General features: G+C 41.1%; 1 protein-coding gene across 19 annotated transcripts in view; it reads right to left on the bottom strand.

Moving 5' to 3' along the window:
- Positions 1–24162, bottom strand: part of rims1b (regulating synaptic membrane exocytosis 1b) — a 120821-nt gene that overhangs the window by 22731 nt on the left and 73928 nt on the right. For 8 of the 19 annotated variants that reach the window (XM_089132206.1, XM_089132223.1, XM_089132204.1 and 5 more), the window contains 7 exons: positions 20644–20700; positions 15208–15361; positions 6596–6709; positions 6068–6130; positions 3040–3129; positions 570–653; positions 227–340 (listed from right to left, as the gene is read on the bottom strand). In XM_089132206.1, the coding sequence (XP_088988332.1) occupies positions 227–340; positions 570–653; positions 3040–3129; positions 6068–6130; positions 6596–6709; positions 15208–15361; positions 20644–20700 (676 nt within the window). Of the gene's footprint in view, positions 1–226; positions 341–569; positions 654–3039; positions 3130–3465; positions 3586–5650; positions 5729–6067; positions 6131–6595; positions 6710–15207; positions 15362–20643; positions 20701–24162 lie in introns of all 19 variants that reach the window. The other 11 variants (XM_089132214.1, XM_089132221.1, XM_089132209.1 and 8 more) reach the window with 8 other exon arrangements.

Raw genomic sequence — 24162 nt, 5'->3', positions numbered from 1 at the left:
TATTTATACATTGACAGACTATTTTTGCTGGTACTGTAGGTGTTCAAATCAAGTTCAAGTACACTGTTGTATCGGCCAACAAAACAAAATAACAAATAATCACCTAGTGAAATTTTGAGATTTAATGTTATCAGTTTAAAAAAAATAAAAAATCTATGGTGATAACATTTTTACAGACACAAACTAAAGCAGATAAATCGAGTTCTGAGAGGATCCCAGCATGCACCTGTCAGCTCGCGGAGAGTTAGGGCAGGAACCCCCTAAGCTGGTCTGGCCAAAGGGCATGAGGGGAGGCTCTCTCCTCCTCCTGCTGCCCCTCAGGATAGAGGTGGGCTGGAGTCTAAACACAGCCACCGCAAAGAAGGTCAAGGGCAAAAAAAAATATGTAATGAGATAATCAGACATGCAAAATAAATGAATAAATAAATAAATAAAAAAAACGTAAAAAAATTAAAGGGTAAACCAACTACAAAAAAAGGTCAAATTAGTGAAAAAGCTGAAATACATTCACACACACACAAAAATATAAGTGATAAAGATATGTTCAGAGGTTTATTATGAGATCTTACCTGTCACCATCAATGCTTTTCTTGTTAGCTATCTGAGAGCTTGGCCTATCCAAATTGCCAGAATGCCTTTGAGATGGAAAATGACTGATCCATACAACAAACAGAGTGGAAAAACAAAAAACAAAAGGAGGAATGTAATAGCTAAATGGAAAGGTATCATGGAGTTCAAGGTCTGGATGATGGATCTCTGATTTAACCAAAACTGGCTGGTTAAAGGCTGAGATTGCAGAACAGACTCCTTAAGAGCACTACTGTTTAAAAGTTTGGTGTCAGTAAAATGTTTTAATCATTAGTCTGTTATCCTCACCAAATTGGATTTATTTAATAAAAAATAAATAGTAATATTGTAAAATATTATTACAATTTCAATTAACTTTAATTTAATATATTTAAAAATGTTATGGTAATGCTGTGATTGTTCAGGTGAATTTTTAGCAAACATTACTCCAGTCTTCATTGTGACAAAATCCATAAAAAATCTTTCTAAAATGCTGATCTGGTTCAGCAAAAATTACTCATATTATTATTATTGAATTATTCTGTATCTGTCACACTACTAGAAGGATGAGGGCACACTGCATACAGTTAACAGACTTTATTTTATACACTTGATGCAATATCCGATCCAAAGACACATGAACTGAGAGCAGCCTCGAATAAACTTCCAACTTGAATGCAGAGAGGAGATACAAGGTCCGTAGATGCATCGAAGAACTCTGAGAATCAGACTGGAGAATCCTGAAGCACCGCCACACACAATGGCTGCTTGAAAATACCCACAGGAGAGTATTTAGTGATAAACCTGAGTATACTTGCTGCGAGCACATGGGAATCCTGGGACCAGAGAAGCTTGAGAAACCATAGACGAGACCAGACAGAGAGCAATGGAGAGACTGATGCTGCATTCCAGGCAGGTTTTTGAGCACGTATATCACGACTTCAAACCACAACTCACAACTATGTAGCGTCCAAGGCCAGTAACGCTAAACTACCTGAGCACAATATACTTATTGTTTCAGACACATAACATTGTAATACATAATTGTGTCTGTATTATTATCATCATTATTATTATTAATTTGACTGCAACATTATATTGTCCTACAGTGCATTCTCACCATGTACCGCCTGCAGAAACATTGCATCCTTAAGGGCTGCCATTGTTTTGTATGGTTTCACAGCCTATGTGATGTCAGAGCTCGTAATTGGGAGTACATCGATCTAGTACGAGTTCACGCTTCACGGGTGGGAAGACATGGGTTTGACTGCCGTTCCAGTGCACTTTCACGATTATAAGGTTGGAAAAACACGGATTACAGGTTGCCTGGAATGCGGCATTATATCCTGTGTGCTGCGTGGTTAGTTATATCAGTATTCAGGGGATGATGAGCGTGACCAGGTGTGCTGAGTTGATGCTGGCTGGGGTGTGTCGCTAGGTGTATTCAGTCCAGGAAGATGCTTGATGGTAAATGAAGTCCGTAATCACCCAGGGAGTGTATTAATGTATTAATAACAGTATTAATGTAAAAGCCTTCATTGTCACTTTCGATTTGTGTTCTAGCTGAATAAAAGTATTAAAGGGTTAGTTCACCCAAAAATGAAAATTCTGTCAGTATTTACTCACCCTCATGTTGTTCCAACCCCGTAAGACCTTCGTTCATCTTCGGAACACAAATTAAGATATTTAAGATATTAAGATCGCTCCTGCATACAGTCCATAGGCTTCTTGAGGGACTGGCTCTTGCTGTCCCCGAAAAGTCATTAAAGACATCGTTAAAATAGTCCAAGTGACTACAGGGGCTCAATCTTAAGTTTATCAAACGACGAGAACACTTTTGTGCGCAAAAAAACAACAAAAATAACGACTTTATTTCAACTATTCACTTCCTTCTCCATGGGCCTGTAGTCAGTTAACGTAGTGCGATTGCGTAGAGCTACGTCACACGTAGGCTCACTATTGGCCGACGCTGGTCATGTGTGTGTGATGCGTGTGACGTACAATAACAGAAGCTTACGCTATTAAACTAGTAACCTGACTCGCGCAGAGGGAGAAATAAACGAATAGTTGAAATAAAGTCGTTATTTTTGTTGTTTTTTTGCGCACAAAAGTGTTCTCGTCGTTTGATAAACTTAAGATTGAGCCCCTTGTAGTCACTTGGACTATTTTAACGATGTCTTTAATGACTTTTCGGGGACAGCAAGAGCCAGTCCCTCAAGAAGCCTATGGACTGTATGCAGGAGCGATCTTAATATCTTAAATATCTTAATTTGTGTTCCGAAGATGAATGAAGGTCTTACGGGGTTGGAACAACATGAGGGTGAGTAAATACTGACAGAATTTTCATTTTTGGGTGAACTAACCCTTTAATAAAACAATAATAATAATAAAATCTTACTGACCCCAAGCTTTTAAAACATTACACAGACACTATGTGCTGACACAGTTTGGTTCCCCTTTGTTTTCACATACCTTTCTCTTTCAAGTGAGTGGAAGTTTGACTCCGGTCTTAAACAAGTCGTGCTGGCACTTCTTACTCTGTCTAATGAAGGCTGAAGATCACTGTAAAGAAAAGAAAAGAAAAGAAAAGAAAGAAAGAAAGAAAGAAAGAAAGAAAGAAAGAAAGAAAGAAAGAAAGAAAGAAAGAAAGAAAGAAAGAAAGAAAGAAAGAAAGAAAGAAAGAAAGAAAGAAAGAAAGAAAGAAAGAAAGAAAGAATAATTAGAATCATACACAAAAGCCATATGACTAGCTGCTTGCCATTATTTCTCAGGCATAAATGCTGAAATATTTTCCTGTACCACACACACACAAACAAATGTCTCATTACTACTCCTCACTACCTATTGATAGTACAGTTATCTTGTTTGGATTTAGTCAGCTTAGCACTATTCCCTTACCCAGAGCTGACCTCATCTGTGAACCTGAGAACACGCTGTGGAATGGCACTAAGAGGGATAACTCCATCCCTCTCTGTTCGCCGTGGCGGTTTGTTCTTTAAGCATGCAGGGAGGGTAGAGCTTAGCATGGGAAGAAATAAAGAAATAAACAAAAGCATGCATAATAGCCACAAAAAGAAAAAGAAGAGAGGGGCTTGGTGGCTTTTTGATTGTGAACATCACAAGAAGGGAAATTACTGGTGCGTTTAATATACACTATATGGACAGAATTATTGGAACACACCTCTTAATTATCAGACCCAGTACCAGAAGTGTATAAAATCAATCACCTAGACATATAGTCAACGTTTACAAACTTTTGTGGAAAAAAAAAGTTCGTTTTGAATAGTTCAAGCATTGTTCACCTATCATACGATGTTTGCAGTCAGTTTGTGAAATTATCTCTGCTAGATATTTCACAGTTAACTGAAAGTGGTAGGCTATTATTTGAAAGTGGAAGCTATAGGAACTCCAGCCACAATGTGGAAAACCAAATAAAGTCACAGAGCGTTGTTACCCAGCGCTGAGCCGGATGGTGTGTAAAAGTCGCCAACGCTCTGCTGATTCCATAGCCGAAGTGTTCCAATATCATTAATATCAGCACGAAAAAAATCATATCAGTAATATCTGGCATTAATATCAGCACAAAAAAGTAGGAGCTACGTGGAATAGGCAATATGCACGCATAAAGCGGAGGAAAACAGGATTATGGCAGAGTCTTCAAAACGTATTGTCCTCCCGTCTTTGAAACGAATCTTTAAAACGTTTACATGTAATTTTATATTTAGTTATGTTTATTTAATATAATAAACAACCGACTGACTGACTTGTGACTAACGTTTCTTTAGTATAGCCATAGAGTATAAAAACCAATATAAATTCTCAGTATAGCATTGGACCTTACGATCGGCGGAAGTAATCCAGCATCCTTAGACCTTCACCGGAAATACCGCCATGCATAGAGCCCATTGGTTTTCATGGCCGAGCAGCTAAATGCTCAAAAGCCTCAAATCAACAAGTATAATGCCAAGTGTTGGATGGAGTGGTGCAGGAGTATGCTACTTGCCTGACTGCCAACTGTTAGTGGAGGAGGGAAAATGGTAGAGGGCTGTTGTTCAGGGGGTGGTCCCTTTCTTCTACTGAAGGGAAATCTTAATTTTTCCAGAACATGTTGGCATTTTCCAATTTTGTGGAAACAGTTTGAGGAAAGCCCTTTTCTATTCCGGCATGACTGTACCCTAGTGCACATCGCAAGGTCCATGGTTGGGTGATTTTGTTGAGGAAGAACTTAATTGGCCCACACAGAGCCTTGACCTCAATCCCACCTTTGGGATGAACTGGAATGAATATTGTGAGCCCAGGATTCTTGTCCAACACCTGACCTCACAAATGCTCTACCGGATGAATGGGTAAAAATTCCCACAAGAACACTCCGAAATCATGTGGAATGTCTTTCCAGAAGACTGGAAGCAATTACAGCTCCATATTAATGTTTGTATTTAGAAAGGGATGTCATTACAGCCCCTGTTGGTGTAATGGTCAGGTGTCCCATTGCTTTTGTCCATATAGTGTATGACTTATCGGTGAGATGGAGTTGTCAACTTCAGTGTAAAATACTATATTTATATTTGGGTCATGAAATGAAAATATTGTAATTTGTAAAATATTGTAATTTTTTGTCTTTAGTCAATTTAAAATTGTGATTTATTGCGTCTTCTCATTAATCTTCACTGGCCTTTGGACTACCTAAAAATATATCGATAACTCATCCTGATTTTGAATTCAGGTTGAAAAGTAAGAAACTTATTATGCGTTTGCAAACCAAAAGATTGCCCTGAATGGTAGTTAATCTGCCTTTTCATATTAAACTCTTTCAACAAAGACAATTAATAATATACATACAGTTACTTCTAAAGGAAAACATTGTTAACTACAGTACAGAGGTGAAAAGTTGTATGAGACACCCTTGAGAGTACAGGACAATGAAAGGGATGAATAACAATGTATGTAAGGACTAAAACAGCACACAAATTACACTAAGCAGAGGTACATTTTGCAATATCACAAGGGTCTGGAAAGCTTCAATAACAGAATTGGAATATGATCAAGCACAACATTGATACTCGGTTAGTTTCAACCAGCTTACCTGTAAATATCTTTATGTATACCATTCACTAACAATGGCATCTTTGGGGGAAGTGTGTTACAGTGCCTAGCTAATTTCCTAATTTAATTAGCACAAATAAGCAGGCATCAAAAAGAGCAAAAAATAATGAGAATTATTACTCAAGCAAACACACAACAATTATTATTTTTTAAATGGCAAGCATAGAAAACAACATTCTTAAAAGGAAAAGGAACTTGAATTAGGCATAAAAAAATAAGCATTGCAGCAAATCCTCATTTGGTTGATTATATGTTTTTTTCAAATGATTTGTATGCTCTAAAAATTGTCAAGAAATAAGTAACAAAAGGAACATAGAAAGGCAACAGATTCTAAGATACAGATAACTCAGGGAGGCAGCTTACAGTGAGGGTTTGATTCACAGCTCTGGATTTTTACCTGTTTGTATGCAGGCACTCAGCACTCCCACCTCGGATTGATCTGTGCACCTCCAGGACCTCGCTGAAGTTGCCATGGTGATGGTGAAACATTGAAAATTTGACAACCAAACATAAAAGAAAAGTAAGAGGATGGTGAGGAAAAAAGAAAAGAAAAAAAGAAAATGTGTAGAAAATAATAGACATGTATTTAGCAATATTTTAACTAGTATTAATGGGAATGACTAAAAACTATGGCTGTTAGTCATTTTAGTAGTATTAGTATTTAGTAAAGTAATAGCATAAAACATTGTGTTGACAATATGAAAATCAAGTCAAACTCCGTTTCTAAAACATCAAATGTTCTTGACTTATCATTAATAGTAAAAAGTTCCAGGTGTGAATACAATTATGCAGTTAAATATAGCTTTAAAGCATTAAAATAATAAAACGGCACAAATCAATGTAGAGAGCTGAGTTACAATGTTTTCCACAAACACACGCATTTTTAAATATGTATTTGGAGCATTAAGCACTAAAATAGCGATACCTGTCCTCTGAATATTCATAGTCCGAATCTCCGGAGCGATGTTCCTGGTGGGAGTCATGGTAACGAGAGGGAGAGCAGGAATGATGATGGTTTTTGTGGATCTCATCCAGACTCCTGATGATAGGAGGAAGGACATAGCACACATAAATCATCCTCTATAGGGCAAGACACTTTACACAGCTATATCACCTCCAGCATAAAATTCCTACAATATAACATTAAAGGTACAATATGCAGGATTTTTGCAGTAAAATATCCAAAAATCACTAGGTCAATGTTATATATTTTGTTTAGTTGATTACTTACAACATCCCAAATCTTTCCAACTATTTGTAAATCGTGAGAAAATTGCGATTTTTAACCAAGGAAACAGGGCGTGTGAGCAGGGGTGAGGAGTCGCCAGTCAATGACGTCATCTAGATTACGACTGTAAACTCTTATTCTCTGAGAACAGGGAACGAGATAATGCGCCGATTGAGGCTTTGGGGAAAGCCTCAGGTGTGACAGTCATAACCTAGACATTCCCTTTCGAAAGGGAAATCGCACTGCGTCGATTGACGCTTTGGGAAACGATCTACCAACGCCACCAAAGGGGATTGCATACCATTTGGCAGTGACAACTGTCAGAACCAGCAAGTTCAATTGAAATGCAAGAACCACTCACTCTCAGGTTACATTGGGCTTTCAGTGACAGCATTCTCTATGGTCATAGACCAAGCTATATGCTTCACAGTAAAACCTCCATACACTACGTTTGATGAGAGGTCTACCTGGGTCTGCTCAAGGGCCTACGACCACAGCTTGAAATTGGTGGGTCAATAGAAGGGACCCAAACAGAATGGGTCCCTTCTAGGGAATGTGGCTAGGGAACCCAAAGGAAACCCAGCCAGTCACTGTATTCAGGGGAATGTACCACCCGAAATGCCACCAGGACGGTCCTTACATTGGACACTTCAGTCTGGCCACTTCCTGTCTGTCCGAAGGCAGAGCCTCTGGTCACTTGCCTTTAGGTATGGCATCAAAGCTGCGAAGCATTGTGGTTACAACCCTTGCTAGTGAGGGGAGTTTCTCTGCTCAATCCACGGATCTAACCAGCTCTTATAATTCAAACATAAGAGAAGGCCGAAGGACTGATCTAAGTGGGAGGCTTCACAAGATACCTATGACCGTCTGACCAGACTAAGGATGCTGAGAACTCAAAGTGACCCTCAGTGAGGGGAGCACATGGCCTGCCTGGTAGGCTAGATAGAGGTTACAGGAGGGAACCAGAAGCAGAAAGGTAACACTTTAGTTGTGTTAGAGCGCAAGCTTGGTCAATAAACAATAAAACGGCACTTATCACTGATACTATTCTCCATAAAAATTGACATTCTTTGTCTCAGTTAAACATTGCACAAAGACAATGACTTACAATGACAATGATCTTGATTTGAATAAGTGTGCTCCGTCTGGATATAAATACAACAACGTACCACAACGTACTTGGCTGAAATATCTGGACCTATTGTATCAGTTAAAGGCGCAATATGTAGTTTTTTTCGCCACAAGAGGGCGCGGATTCCAACAATAACAAAGGCGTTGATTTATGATGCAGTAATGAGCTGAATGATGGGACTTGATGTCAAGCTGATGGATCTAATGATGTTTATGGATGAGTGCAAACATTCATGTTTTTTTTAACATTACAGTGGTTATAAAGCAGGTCGCGATTGCTAAATAGAGAGATATCACACGGTAGTCCTGTGGATATTAAGGAATAAGGACATTTAATTCTACTGAACTACCCGCAAGTGCTGGATTACTCACACAGTCAGTTTATTAGACAAATGCACTTGGTTTAACGTTACACTATCACACTAAACGGCATTTAAATGTGTGTTAAAAGTTATAATGTTATACTACATGTTAGTTTGTTTGCTATACGAAACTAGCTGTAAGCTAGATCAACATTAGAATAACATACTGACCATATTCTACATTTTCATAATGTTTAGCTAAAGTTATATAACATTGATTTATTTTATGTACATTTGCTCACCTGTCTAATAAAGCTGTCAGGTCCTGACTAATGAAGCTTTCAAATTTAAAGTCGCAGTCGGCAAGTCTGGCAAATTGAGTGGACTTAGGCAAAATTTTGAATGTTTACAACTCTCATGCCTCTCCCCCACTATCAACGGATACACTCCCACAGAGTTCGTGCTAGTCAGTGCGTGCACCAGGCTATCTGTGAACGCGCCCGTCTCATCAGAATCCATCAACACCACAGAGTACTTGGAGGTATGCTGCCCTGGCCGATACCGATAGATTGCAATTGCTAACGTCATTTATACTCTAAATGAGCTTACTTGATTTGTTAGTGATTTGAAAGCGTGATACATCCACCATAACAACCCCCCCCCCCCCCCCCACGCTGATTGGACCCGATGATCCGGGAGCTGTGGATTTTTGCAAAACAAATAACACGCTCCAGATGGAGATAGAAGCACAGTTTTTTTTTCTAAAACCACTTTATTTATGTTGTTCTGTCGGATTATAGTGTCGATTTCACTGAATATGATAAAAAAAATGTTGCCAACAGCAGCTTTAAGTTATTCGCGGAAGTGGAGCTCTCGGCATCTCAAAATCGCCACTCTGATAATGATACTCATTTTAGTTCTCCTTGTTTGAACCAAAGTCTGCTTGCCATAGTCTATGTTTGAAAGAAACAAGAACGGCTTGCCACTAAATGTTACGCACTACGTAGTTGTCCACATCTGTTGCCAAGGTTACGTCATGGCTATGGCAGTATGAATGGAAACCAAGGATAGCGTGGATATTGCGTCACTGACAGGCAACTTTTTTTTTTTTTCTGGGACTGTCACTTATTTAAAATTGTAATTTCTCTGAAATAAAAAATCTTTAGAGACTTTTGGGATATTGAAAGTACAAAACTTCAAGAAATATATCACACTGTGCAAGTGATTATTGGATATTTTATAACAATATTTTTATATATTGTACTTTATTATTGTACTTATAATTATATATTGTACTTTTATATTGTACTTTAATGTTTTTGATGCTTCTAGAGTTTCATCATTTGAATGTCTGGATTTTAAAATCAAATCCTGTATTTTACAGAGTTTACAGAGTTGTTGACACTTTTCAGTCTACTCTATCCTGCTATAGTGTTGACTGGTGATATAAATTTTCATATAATTGTGTTAATACTGTTAACTTTTAGATGGTTTTGATTTTACACAGCATGCTGAATTTCCGACCCATAGATTGGGCCATATATTGGATGTGGTTTGCTCTGCTGGAGTTGGCATTCAATCTCTGGGTGGTATTGACAAGAGTATAAGTGCTTATAGACTTATTACTTTTGACATGAATGTTATGTTTCAAGATCCATTTCTAAACGCATTATTAAATTTCGAAATGTCAAGCACATGGACTTCACTCTCTTTTTGACTTCTCTCTCTCTGGGTTTCCAATTACTAACTCTGTTGAGAACTATAACTCCATGTTATCTGCACTTCTGGACGAGTTTGCACCTGTGCAAGAACGGGTTGTTACATTTATGAAACTCTGTCTATGGTATACGCTGGAGTTACTTCTAATGGAAGCTGCTGGAAGGCAATAAAAACGGCAGTACAAAAACCTGACCTGATGGTACATAGACTTTTATTCACTCAACAACAGTTTGCTTACCATTCTGCCCTGAATACTGCACATAATAACTATTATTCAAGCATTATTGGAAATGCTGCAACAAATTCTAAATCTTTATTTAAGACTGTTGACAATCTTCTCAGACCAATTAAGGCCATTGTTAATTGTTCACTGTTGACCAGTGTAATAAGTGGCTTCACGATTTCACTGGAAAGATTGAGGAATTATAAAGTTCTTTAATCTCTATCACCCCAGTTGAGCTAATTGATATTCATCCTTTAAGTCCTCCGACCACTACCTTTTCAAACTTTGATATGTTTTTCAGTCGCATTTTTATAAGTACAGTTAAGTCCATGAATTCAACTACCAGTATTGTAGATCCGATTCCCTGCTCGGTTATTATGAACTGCCTTGCATCAACCTGCCCTCATATGAATTTGATTGAGAATCTTTCATTGAGTTCAGCTCCCATTACACTAAGAAGCCTGGTTGTGTTGTTTACGATTTGTCCAATTACAGGCCTAATTCTAACATTCCATTCTTGGCTAAAGTTCTGGAGCGTGTTGTGGCTATTCATATAAATCATCACCTATCACTGAACAGTTTTTTTTGAATCTTTTTAATTTGCGTTCAGAAAAGGCCATAGTCCTGAGAAAGCTCTAGTGAGGGTTGTAAATGGTTTACTTACTGCGGCAATTTCAGGTGCATGCAGTATGCACTGCGGTGCATGCAGTGCATGCAATTTCAGGTGCATGCAGATGCACTGCGGTCTTATTAGACCGCAGTGCTGCTTTTGATACTATATGTCACTCTCTTCTATTAAAATTGGCTGGGTGTTTCTGGAGCAGTATTCAGATGGTTTCAGTCTTATTTAACGAATCGTGCCCAGTTTGTAAGCTTGGGTAATTAAAAATCTGACGCCATGCCAGTTCGACAGGGAGTTCCTCAGGTTTCAGTGTTGGGTCTAATTTTATTTAACATTTACATGCTTTCACTTGGGCAGATAATCAGGAAACATGGTCTTGAGTTTTACTGATACGCGGATGATACGCACATTTACATCACCACTAGTCCTTATGTTCATTGCTCATTAACAGCTTTGTGTAGTTGTCTAGCAGAGATCAATTTATGGATGCAGAATAAATGGATGCATTTATGGATGCATCTCTAAAACTGTTTTTTTTTACCATCTGAGAAACGTTGCTCGCTTAGACCTTTTCTCTCTTTTGCAGACACAAAAAGGCTTATACATGCCTTTATTTCAACTATAGGTTAGATTATTGTAATGCCTTGTTCTCTGGCCTTCCAGCTACATCTCTGAGCAGGCAACAGTACTGCCGCCCGTGTGCTCACTTATACTTCTCCTCATGAACACATTACATTGGTGCTTTCACAGTTACACTGGCTTACCATAAATGCGAGAATTGATTTTAAAATTCTTATATTAACATACATACCACTACATGCGACTGCGCCAGAGTATCTTTGTGATCTCATTAGCCCTTATACTCCTATATCATGTTCTCTGTGTTCTTCTAATTCTTTTTTACTACATCAGCCTTCATGTAAGCTTAAGACCATTGGGGAAAGAGCCTTTTCATACAAAGCCCCCCAAGCTATGGAATGTGCTTCCTCAGAAATGCACTAACACTGGGAGACTTTAAAAAGCTGATTAAGACATTTATTTAAGGCTGTTTTTCTTTAATTGTTGTATTGCCCAGACAAGGCCAACTGTCTGACAGTGGTCAATCCTATCTGGCTGGGTAAGCCCTATCCTATACAGACCTGGTTGGGCCAACTAGCTGATAGCCAGTCTAATTTGCTACAAGCATATACTGTTTGGAACCATTCTACTACCAGCACAAATATTGAGGCCACCCACGGGAGGCCTATATAAGGCTAGCTAACTGGTCGCCCCACAACATTCCCTTCCGAGGAGGCCTGTTTAAGGCCTTCTATCCAACCATTAGGCCAGCCACATGAGTTAAGCTGGCTGCTGAGGCCTACTACTTAACTGTGCAGCCTTGGTTGACAGATAAGCTGTTTACACAAGAGCCTACAGTATCCTGGTGCCAAAACACATTGCACATGGCAGTGTACTCAGAAAGAGTGCAACACTCTTTAAGCAAGGGGAGTACAACATACACCACTCTGCCTCAGTGGAGGCTTAAGATTGAGGGGCCTACCATCTATATGCATGGGCATCAGCTTATTGGCAATGCCCTAGCTTCAAGGGAACGTAATTCAAAAACCAGAACAAAATTGTAACTCTACGCTCGACCTGAGACATTGTGGTGTGAGGTAGATTGATACAGAGCTGAGAATTGAGTATTCAGAACTACCCTGTATCAATTGGGGAGTAACAACCACCTGGCCCTGAGACTTTCATGTGGGGAGTGGGGCTCGCTTGCAGTCAGCCACCTTCAACCCATCGCTTGAGCAGTAGCTCAGGGAGCTGAGTGGAACCCAAATCCACAGACTAGCTCTGTACGGTGGAGTCTGGCAAACAAAACAATCACTTCACAGAGCGAAAGATGGCCATGCTAGAAAAGACCCATTGTGCTGGGGAGGCCTTACTGGAGGCGTATCCCTAGATCGTTCACAATCATGCCTCTACTACCAACCAGCATTACTCTTAGCACCTCCGAATGCAGCGAAGAGGGTGGGCCTTGTCTGAATGACTCCCTATTATGGGAGGAGGCTGTCATCTAGGGATGCTAAAAAAGCCTACGCTCACATACTGAATGGTCAGAGGCAGAAATGTTTCAGCAGGACGCCTCCACTATCCATAGTATAGCCAAGGCCAGCTTTTGAGGTGGCCCTGGTGAGGGCCAGCCTATAAGCATAGATTTACCTTAGGCTCGGAGTAGCAGCAGGAAAATGTCAGACAGCCACGTTGGCCGGGCATACAATCTGTCTGAAGCTCCAGCATCAGTCTCTAGAGAGAAATCGTATATACTCTCAAATAAAAGTATTATTACTAAGAGAGAAGACAAACTACCCTACCCTGAGGTGGCTAATAACCCGAGGGCTAAAACAGATGTGATTAGAGAATAAACCAAGCGGCAGCATTCAACGTTATCATTTTATTAAAATGCTGCTCTGCTGCTAAGTGCTGTGCTAACATTCCAGAAGGAATGAGCGACAGCCTCAAAAATGCTCTCATAATGAGAGGAAGCTTTCGCTGTTAACATAGTTCATAGTTCAACATAGAATGAGGGCCCTTTTTTACCTTACCTTATGTACATTAGACATTGACATGACCCCATAATTGTATACAGGGAAAGAAGTCTGTAAAGACATACATTTTAGTGTTAGTTGCACAAAAAATACTCTTTAAAAAGACCAACTCATCTCACCTGCGGCGTGCAAAGTGAAGACTCACCACACAGTTATTTATGACCATGAAGTCTACCACCAATACACGCCTGAGAGAGACACTCTCACTAACCAAGCCAAGGCGGGCCATCAGAATATCATATTCCACTGGAAAATTGGCATGGGCCCAACCTCAGGCCTGATGTAAGAAGCGCTTGGGGAGTCGTGGAAGAGAAGAGGGCTAATAAATAATTGTAATGGATAATAATAATTCTTGTATTGTATCTGTATCTGAGGGCGAAACCGGTGGATCAAGGAGAAAGCCCTTCTCTTTCTCCCCGATATAAGCCAAGTTTACCCACAGATGTCTCTAAGTGGCCGTTATCGCCACCATCGACCAGGCGATTGCAGCTGCGGTTTGTTTAGTGGCCCAGAGAGCAAGATCTGTGGTGCAATGGAACTCAGCAAGCCTGCCTCGACATCCCTGCCCCCGGGTCGAAATCCCCCAGCAGATCGGCCTGATACGCCTTCAACACAGCCATAGTGTGCAGGGCAGAACCGGCCTGACCTGCTGCCGTGTATGCTCTGCCATTCAAATTGGATGTTGCTTTTAAAGGTTTAGATGGCAGAGTTGGAGTTCTCAGTGTTGATGCCCATCCAGACACGAGATAGTTCGCAAACGTCTTGCATCAACACATATCCATGTTCCCCTATCCCCTCAACATCACCGAATCTAACCCACTGATGTTGATGGATACGGGCAGAATATGGGTTCTTCCATGCCTTCCCGATCTCGGTATGATCTGGAAGGAATGAAAGGCCTACCCGAGCTGGTGGTCTATGGCCGAGGAGAAAATGATCGTCAAGCCTTCTGCGAGCGATCTCTCCCCTATCGCGCAGCCATGGCAACTGCAGCCTGACCACAGCATGATCCATAACATCCACTATGTCAGCATACACCGAGCAGAGTGGCAGAGAGGGTTCAGAATGATTATCATCATTCACCGTCGTCAGCCATTACCTGCTTATCCAACAGAGCATTCACAGCTGGGCTAAGAAGAGGAGAGAAATCCTTCACCTGTAGCTCACCCTTGTCAGCCGTCGGACCGTCTAAGAGGGATATCCCCCTCTCAAAATGATCAGCGAGCTCCATCTGGTAACCCCAAGATGCGAGTCGCCGCTCTGCCTCAACACGAGTGGGGCAGATGTTAAACCCTCTTTACTCGAGAAGAGGGCTAGATGAGAGCGGAGTGTTTTCAAAGGAAAATTCTCACAGTTTGCACAGGCATCTCCCTCAAAAACTGCCAGTGCGTGCTCTTCACTGAAACAAAAAACGCACAGCTCATGTGTCACCCGGCATCAAGTATCTTGGGCATGGGTCCGCACACTTCTGGAAGCATTGTTTTGCTTTCTCTGTGCATTTCATTTTTCTCACCGTAACTGAAGCATTTTTAGACAGAACAGAACAATATGATTGCTGTGATTTGATAGTGATTTCAGACACCTGTCATGCCTGAGGCAAGTTGAGTTCTCATCCCACAGCAGTAATACTGTTGAAAATTAAGTGACCCCAGTTAGTGGTCAGTCAGGTTGAATTTGTTAAACATGTAAATATGTGGTATCCAATTGATGTGGCTCACCTCTGCATAGGGACATGTGCAGGTCGTGACCGGACTCTACATTGGTCTTCTCTGTGTGGGGATACTGACCGAGAGCGATGCTGTATGGCCGCCTGCCTCTCAGGTACGGTCAGTGTGCTTGACCTCTCTCTGTCTCTGGAGTTCCTCTCTGCTGCTTTAATACATATACATTTTGTGTTACAAACTTGTTCCAGTTAAAACAATAAACCTTTTTGGAGGGACATCAGAGAGTGACAATAACACACCCACATTCACATTTCTAAAACTACAACAACAATTCATGCCAAAGGATTGTGCTGAGGTACCAGCACAACTGCTACTGCTCTACACATGCTAGAAAGAAAACAAGCACAAAAAAGGCACTGTAAGAGTGTACTTTTACAAATGTTTATTTGATTCTGTCACCTTAAATGTGTGTATTTTCAAAATCAATTGGTTTCATGTATCCAATGCAAAGTTAACTAAACGTGGTACATTTTGTGATTTAAAAAATATATCGTGATGATAAAAATATGATATGGGAGGGAAAAAAAATATTTAAATGCTTTTCATTCCCTCACATAACTTTTGCGTCCTCACAAATATTTTTACCATCACCATGTCTCTTTAGTGGCTCCATAAACATTTTCCTCTCTCTTTGTTTTTATGTATTTCTTGACATAGCATTCAAAAACCGACAAAAAACTAATTAGAGATGCATTAAGGCTTGGTGCCCAAAGGTACTCAAGTCAAGCAAATAAAGTCTCGGTTACGGAGACATTCCGTCGGATGGCGACGAATGGGGTTTCGCTTAGAAAGCCTATCTACAAAACAAGCCAATGGCAAAGAAATGCCATAGGTCTGCGGAATTTGCATAACGTATCTCCGCCTTACCTCATGGGTATAAATGAGGACGCCGGCAACATGAAGATATGTTCCTTCGCTCAGGAGCCGAGACTGAACTCAGGTGATCCCCGCAGGAAGGGCAGGAAGACAGAAAATAACCGAGATGTTCCCTTTCGTTGTCACTCCGAGTACCGTCGGATGACAATGAATGGGGATACGAGTCTAATCACACCACCTTCTTGGCTATCTTCCAGTGCCCTGTGTAAATCTGAGATCCCTATCGTGAGACTGGCATGGACGAAGGACTCCTATTTAGCACAGGAATTCCAAGGTACACTTGGGAGCATATGCCATAGCTTAGAGGAAATATGCAGTTTTGCGGGGGTTGGCAGTAATTGTGTATACATATACACATATGACCCACAGGAAGCATATGGAGAACACTAGGGTGTCCAGCTGCAGGTGGAATATTTCAACCCCAGGGGTGGCAAGGTGGCTTGCCAAGGGAAAGACACATGCTCAAAGAGGCCTACAGTGGAAATACACATGTGGGGGTTGCTCAGAGGAGGGAACATGCACACAGGAGGCACCTAGCCGACACACAGGCAATAGACACTGGCACCGACGTCAGGAGTGCTAGAGGAGGGAAAAAAAGCTCACCTCAGAAAAATGTTGTACATATCCAGTCCGTAGAGTGGAATGGCGAGTAAGTGAAGACACCTGAGCAGGTCCGGTACTAGCTGGTTGAAACGAGTACACGAGAGGACACTGGCTCCACTCGGAGATTGTAGAATCTGGAAATGTGTTGGGTGACGCCCAGCGTGCAGCTCTGCAGATGTCTGTTAGCAAGGCACCATGCGCTAGAGGCAGAGAGGATGCCACACTCTGGGTGGAGTAGGCAGTCACACCAAGGGGAAATGGTCAACCTTGGTGCTGTCAAAGCAATGGTGTCCACTAGTTAGACATCCTTTGCTTGGAGAGAGCCTTTCCCATCAGCTTCCCACCATAACAGACAAAGAGCTGGTCTGAGGTCCTGAAACACTGTGTTCTGTCTACATAGGCACAGAGAGCATGTACTGGACAGAGCAGTGCCAAGGCTGGGTCTGCCTCCTTAAGGGGCAGCGCTTGCAGGTTCACCACCTGGTCCCAGAAGGGAGTGGTAGGAACCTTGGGCACATATCCAAGCCGTGAACGGGTGAGGTGGGCGCTGCAAGGGGGCACCTTCGGCGGTGGGCAGACTGAGGGATCTGAGCCGATGGCGGGCCGTCTGGGCAGAATAAGCCTCAGTCTGCTCGTGGCCAGTTGAGAACTGTTGGGAAAAGACCTCAACTGCACTGCCGAAGAGGCCGACCTGGGATATGGGGGTGTCAATCACAACAGAGCCCTGGGTCAGTCCCGCTCTCATGCATGTCCATGAGTATCTGGGTCTGGAAGACCAGCAGAATGACCATGGCATGCAGTGAGGCGGCTGCCTGTCCTGTAGCGGCTTCGGACGGTTGCTTAGGATTACGCCGAGAAGAAGCACTCTGAGGAAACAGTAGCATCGTGACAAAGAGTTCAACCGGGAGGACCCCAGTGTACCCATGGGCAGCGGCCCCATCGAAGGAAGGAAGGGCACAGAAGATCAACGAGGGATCACTGGAAGACATGGGGGTGTTCGAGGATATCGAAATTTTCTGATGCACATCGGGAAAAAAGGTGACAGCGGCCACACCCAAAAATCAATCGTCCAGCAGCACGTGCTCAAGACAGGGTGAAAGGTTCCACTCTAGTCCGATGGTTGTAGCGGCCCAGGAAGGCATGGCCGTCATCTCAGGATCTGACTCGACAAATGCCATATGCACACCCGGAAGTGGCAGCATTGTCTTAAGACCAGCAAAATGACCATGGCATGCAGTGAGGCGGCTGCCTGTCCTGTAGCGCTATAGAATTTCACCACAAGTGTAGATGAAAAACTACAGGCTTCGGACAGGTGTTTAGGATTGCGTCGAAAAGAAGCACTCTGAGGACACAGTAGCATAGTGACAAAGAGTTCAACCTGGAGGACCCCAGTGTACCCATGGGCAGCGGCCCCATCGAAGGAAGGAAGGGCACAGGAGATCAACGAGGGATCACTGGAAGACATGGGGGTCTTCGAGGATATCGAGATCTTCTGATGCACATTGGGAAAAAAGGTGAGAGGAGTCAGCGGCCACACCCAAAAACCAATCGTCCAGCAGCAAGTGCTCAGGACAGGGTGAAAGGTTCCACTCTAGGCCGATGCTCGCAGCGGCCCAGGAAAGCATGGCCGTCATCTTAGGATCTGATTCAACAAATGCAATATCACACCCGAAAGTGGCAGCACTGTCTTCACTTTATCTTCACTTCCTGAAGATTCTAGTCCGCCCTGTGATGCCGCAATGGACAACAAATCTGAATCTGGAGCGTCAAAGGAAACCATAAGGGCATCCAAAAATAACCCCAGGGGAATCCCCTGAACACTCGTCACTGAAGAGTGGGGGCGTGGTCCACGGACAAACATTCTGGGGTTTGTTCCACACTCACACCCTCAGGTCACCCTGGCCACCAGCCGAAGTAGCACCTCACTTGGAGAGTGTTAGATCGGGGTGTGGAGGAGGAGACTCTCTCACTAACGAGATCATTGAGTCTCCACTGTAATGACGGAATGGTTGTGTTGCCGCGGGTAGAAGTGAGTCATCCACAAACGCTGCTGTGCCCATCAAAATGTGCCCGTCAGAAAATCAGTTGACCGCAACCAGAAATGCACAGGCGAGCCGTCTTTAAAAAGACGTGTCGCGTGCAAGCTCTTTTGTGAGAGAAGAAAAAAACTCTGTGATGTTGAAGCGAACAGGGAGAAACACACTCACTGGAAGATCACTGCACAGATCAGCAGGCAATGTGAACTCGCTGCAGATCTCGTAGAGAGTCAGAAATGGCTGTGGAGTGAAGAGATACTTTTGGCTCCGAAGCGAAAACATATCTGCATGTTGCCGGCGTCCTTCTTTATACCCCTGAGGTAAGGCGGAGATAAGCTATGCAAATTCCACATACCCATGGCATTTCTTTGTCATTGGCTTGTTTTGTATACTCAATGTCGATAGGCTTTATAAGCGAAACCCCATTCGTCGTCATCCGACCGAACTCAGAGTGACAACGAAAGGGAAAACTGTTTCAATGTTATAAATTAATTTCCCAGAATACAACTGTAAACAACTAAAGATCATACTAAAGTACAACAGATGACGGATTTGCTGGTTAAAAATGCAGAGATTAGAGCTTTAATTAGGCCAATTATCCATCAAATCATGATGTGAAACAAAGTATTAACAAGACGTAAAAAAGTGTATGTATCATTTCTGTATAATTTTCACTGAAACATACAGATTCCACAACTACAGTTCACTTATGAAAATTGAGCACAATTTAACATGTAGAACTGGAGAAACAGATTGAGTTGTGGTCAGGATTTGATGATCTTTGTAAGAGAAATCTTTTTTTAGAAACTTTTACATTTATAACTTGCAGTTACATTGAAATGTAGATTTGGGAAGGAAATTAATTTTCTCCCAATCAAAGTTGAAAGAAAATTAGAATAATGCTAAATTAAGCATTGAGCGCTAGAATTCATGACTCATGCATCTGATAAACTTTGATTGCTCATCAAAGCACTGAACAAGTATATATATATATATATATATATATATATATATTAAATTAATAAACAGAATTTAAATAGAAAGCACTCAAATATCTGCACTGTAGACATAAGCATGTAAATAAACATTGCACTAAATATTACTGCATATATAATTGACATAAATGTCAAAAAAGGTCTCATTATCAACTCATTATTGATTTTTTTTTTTAAGTTATACTGGTGAAACTCTATAGCATAAAACAATATACAGTGTTTACTGCAGGTCAACTTGCAGTACTCATTTGTTAAATATATGCATGGAACATAGTATAAAACATAACATTTTAAAATATCAGCCATAGCATATTGTTCTATTATGCACTAAATTCTATAGCAAGCTTTTCTAGAGACATGCAACAGAGATAACATCCATTGTCATAAGACCCATATTAATCCTGTTACATACTGTAATACGATCTTATAATCACTTTTATCCTTTTGCTATTCCAGCTTGACAACAAAATTAAGCAGGTCTTATGAAGGTAATAAAAGTGTGTTTTTATAGAGAGTGATTGACTTACAGAGTCATTTTCTCCACAGTGTCCATGCACAATTAATGTGAGGTGCTTCTGTGGTTCAAATTAACACTACAGTTCAGCCCAGCATAGGAGGAGAGAGACTGTATTCTGTACTTCAAAAACTCAACCTTTTCTTATAATCCATTATTCTAATATAAAACAGCAATTGTCAACAAACTTTTTCATCCTAATCTTTCATCTGTGCCAATTAAGAATCATATTTATTTGTATATCAACTAATGGGCTTCTATACAAATAAAAGACTTAGAGGAAAATTAAAAACAGCTGTATTTTCTACAGTACACATCTGCAGTAATAATACGTGGCATTAGCTTTCTCTCTCACCCTGTGTTGGGTTTCTACTCTCCGAACAGAGTAAGCATTGCCCCCACCCACCTGAGGACACTACTGTTATACCATCATCATAATCTGTTTCAATGATGCGATGAGATCCTGAGACACACACACACACACACACAAATACACAGCATACAATTCAACTGTTGAAAATAAAAACAACAACATGTACCATAATTGCATTATAACCTGCAATCAAAGCTAATAAATTTTACCTTATTTTCTTTTATAGTGTAAAACAATAGATTTAAGGGTTTTTTGTTGTTGTTGCAATTTGGCAGTTTTAATGTGCCCCTATTAGCCTATGCTATTTTAAAAGTTAATCATTTTTGTTTTGAAGGTCTCCTAGAATAGTTTTTCATGAAAGGTCCAAAACATTTTCTCATAAATTTCTCACAAATGTTTTACAGTGCTGAAATGCTGAGGATTTCTTTCCTTTCAGAGAGCCTACTCAACTCTGATTGGTCTGATGGCTCAGTCTGTTGTGATTGGTCCTATACTTACAGTGTGTCAAAACTTCCATTACCATATCTGAATATCAGCATACACAATAAAACATTAAGATTGTGTCGGTTTTACTGTATCATTTTGAGCAAAGTGGATTTGCTTTCACAGCTCAGAAAACAGCAAATTATCGATATGTCGACAACACAAACTATTCTCTTCCAGATCTCAGATAGATTATTTGAGGGTGGGCATTGTTCGTAGGCAGCCAATGATAACCATAGGCTGGCATTATGCAAACTATGTTACAAACCTATATGAACGTGCATGATTTAAGACTAGACTTACCACTTGTAAGTTGTAACATGCAGTTCAGAATCGTTTTTTTTTTCTTTTGAGGTACAATAGCTCCGTTTATCGTGTACTTTAACTCTCCAAACTTTGCAGACCTTTTACATTCACAAACAGCTATATAAACAAATATTTGACAGCTAATATCTCATAATAGGGTCACTTTTATAACTGTTTTGTTTGTTTGTTTTTTCTTTATAAATGGCTTTGTACTGTAGCTCAGGGCCCTATTTTAACGATCTGAAACGCAAGTGTCAAAGCGCAAAGCGCAAGTAACTTTGTGGGTGGGTCCCGGCGCTGTTGCTATTTTCCTGGCGGGATAAATGCCTCTTGCGCCTGTCGCAAATCTAAAAGAGGTTGGTCTGAAGTAGCTTCATTATTCATAGGTGTGGTTTGGGCGTAACGTGAAATAAACCAATCAGAGCGCCATCCAACATACCCTTTAAGAACAGGTGCGCATGTTGCATGACGGATTGTTATTATAACGGCGGGTTTACCAGGCGCGCGCCAGGAGCGTTCACAGCCGATGAGACCGACGTTTTTGTCAGGGCAGTAAAAGAGAGAAGTGACGTTGAATGGGGATGGGAGAAACCCTCACACATTAGCGTCGGTTAAACATTATATACGTATGTTTCTTGCCAATATTGGGCAAACAGGTCTGATCCTTTAGTACTTCAATTAGCCTTAAAAAAGGGGTAATAAGTTTTTTTTCATCTTCATGTAAAGCACAATGATTTCCTTCATGTTTTAATATTTTTCCTTGTTATAATGTGTGATTTGCAAAAATAAAAACTGCTGCATCTGTGTTGATGAGAGAATCAAAGTGTATGCACGCTGTGCACCCGCTACATTATGGCCAAGAATGCGCACTTAAAATAGCATTATGAACAATGCGCAACGCTTCAAATTAAAAGACAAAACAAAAAAGTTTAGGAAAACAAGCACTTTTTTCTCTCATAGAAAACATTAAATGAAGCACACAATAATGACCATTTTAAAACCACGTAAATAAAGGAAATCATTTGCAGAAAGTTTTTGCTACTTAAAAAATCTAAAACGGGGGTTACGTATGCAACCCAGTTCCCTGTGAAGGGAACAAGATGCTGTGTCATGGCGTTGACACTATGTACAGCAGATTGAGAAAGCTGCTCTGCCGAATCACCCATCTGCTTGTCTACCTCCAACCCCTCAGTGTCAGATGCAGAATACTATAAAATAACAATTTCTGCCTCATTCTGTGATAAGAAACCACGTCAGTTCGCAGAAGGCAATTATTTCAATCACTCGACTGACGCTATAACATGATTTTGGAATAAAATATGCTGTTATTCTCATAAATTGTATTTTGATGCTGTACTAAGCTAAAAACGATTAGCATTTTAGTCCCTTCTAAATGAAATCACATAAAATGGTTTAATTTTTTTTAAATGAATCCAAGAATTGTATCATTTATATAATTAATTCTGATGATATGACAACAAGCTGCCTACAAGATCTCTAAAGATATCTCGATACATCATTACTGTGAATTCTTTTGACCAAAAAATAATATCGTGACAGCCCTTGTAAATCAGAAAATCTGATATCATGACAACCCTAGTACACACAAGGACTGACCTAGCATGCTCTTAATCAATACAGAAAATGCATGTCATGTGAGTTCAGTTATGACATTATTCCCTTTCGAGGGAACTTGAACTGCGTCGATATGACACTTTGGGGAACTGCCCTTTTACTGTAAAGTGTCTGAAGTATGAATGAAACTAGTCCAATCCTATTCTGCCCTACAAAGCAAAAAGGCAGTAACTACGCAGAGTGCAGAACTGAGAAAAATTACTTTTGCTAGGGCTTTTTGCAGTTACTGTACAAACGACCACCATTTTTCTCTAAAATGACACGCATTTAGGATAAAATGTTTTGTCACATAACAAAGGATGTCTTGAATGTCATGAAAATTGTAATAGTTAATGCTTTACCAAAACTGCAGTTACTGCCTTTTTGCTTTGTAGGACAGTATTGGTGTTGCATGAGGACGTAGAGTACAACAGCTTTCGCTCTTCAGCAAGCACTCTCTGTGTGAAACCTCTATTTGGTGTTGTTTGTCCTATATATTATATCAAAAACAAAAAAGATTGGCAAGTGAACAGTTTCATCAGTGTTTGTACCCCTGCCCTCATTACATGGGTATTATGGGTGGGGACACACACAAGATGTGTGTTTATTGTTTGGGAGCGCAACACGCCAAGGGTGTGCAGCCACTGTGAAGCACTACCCATCAGAGTGATGCGCTCCCGCCTGGCTATATTTGATGAAGCCGGCCAGGCTTGTGATAGGGCATTCCTTCTTGACGCCCGTTTCTACGACTGGCTTGTTCGGCGCATGGTTAATACATCGTCGACAGGTTCCAGGAAGCAAAGGAACAGAGCGCAGCTTTCAGACAATATATCCCTCACCGCTCGAGGTCTAGTAAGGCTGCCACCGGTAGGTAGCCTCAGCCGTCATTAAGCTCCTCATATAGGCAGGGCCAAAAGGAGAATGTCGTCTCTAGACCTCCCTCACAAAGAGCTTGGGACTCTAGACGGCACTCCCACCCACAGCCTCCTGAGAAGGGGGCTTTGAGAACCGTTCTTCAGACCAGGAAGGCAAAGGGAATGAAGTTACATAGATAATTGCTATGGGACCTCTGAAGTCCGCCCCCGACGTGAGAGCGCGATCGAGGTCCCCTCTCTCGTCGGGCCCTCAAGAAACTATTGTCAGTATCCT

Source organism: Pimephales promelas, chromosome 6 (genome assembly GCF_988280905.1).
Source record: "Pimephales promelas chromosome 6, fPimPro1.hap1.1, whole genome shotgun sequence".
NCBI classification, from domain to species: Eukaryota; Metazoa; Chordata; class Actinopteri; order Cypriniformes; family Leuciscidae; genus Pimephales; species Pimephales promelas.
Note: the sequence above shows the minus strand (reverse complement) of the source record. Positions and strands in the feature narration are given on the sequence as shown.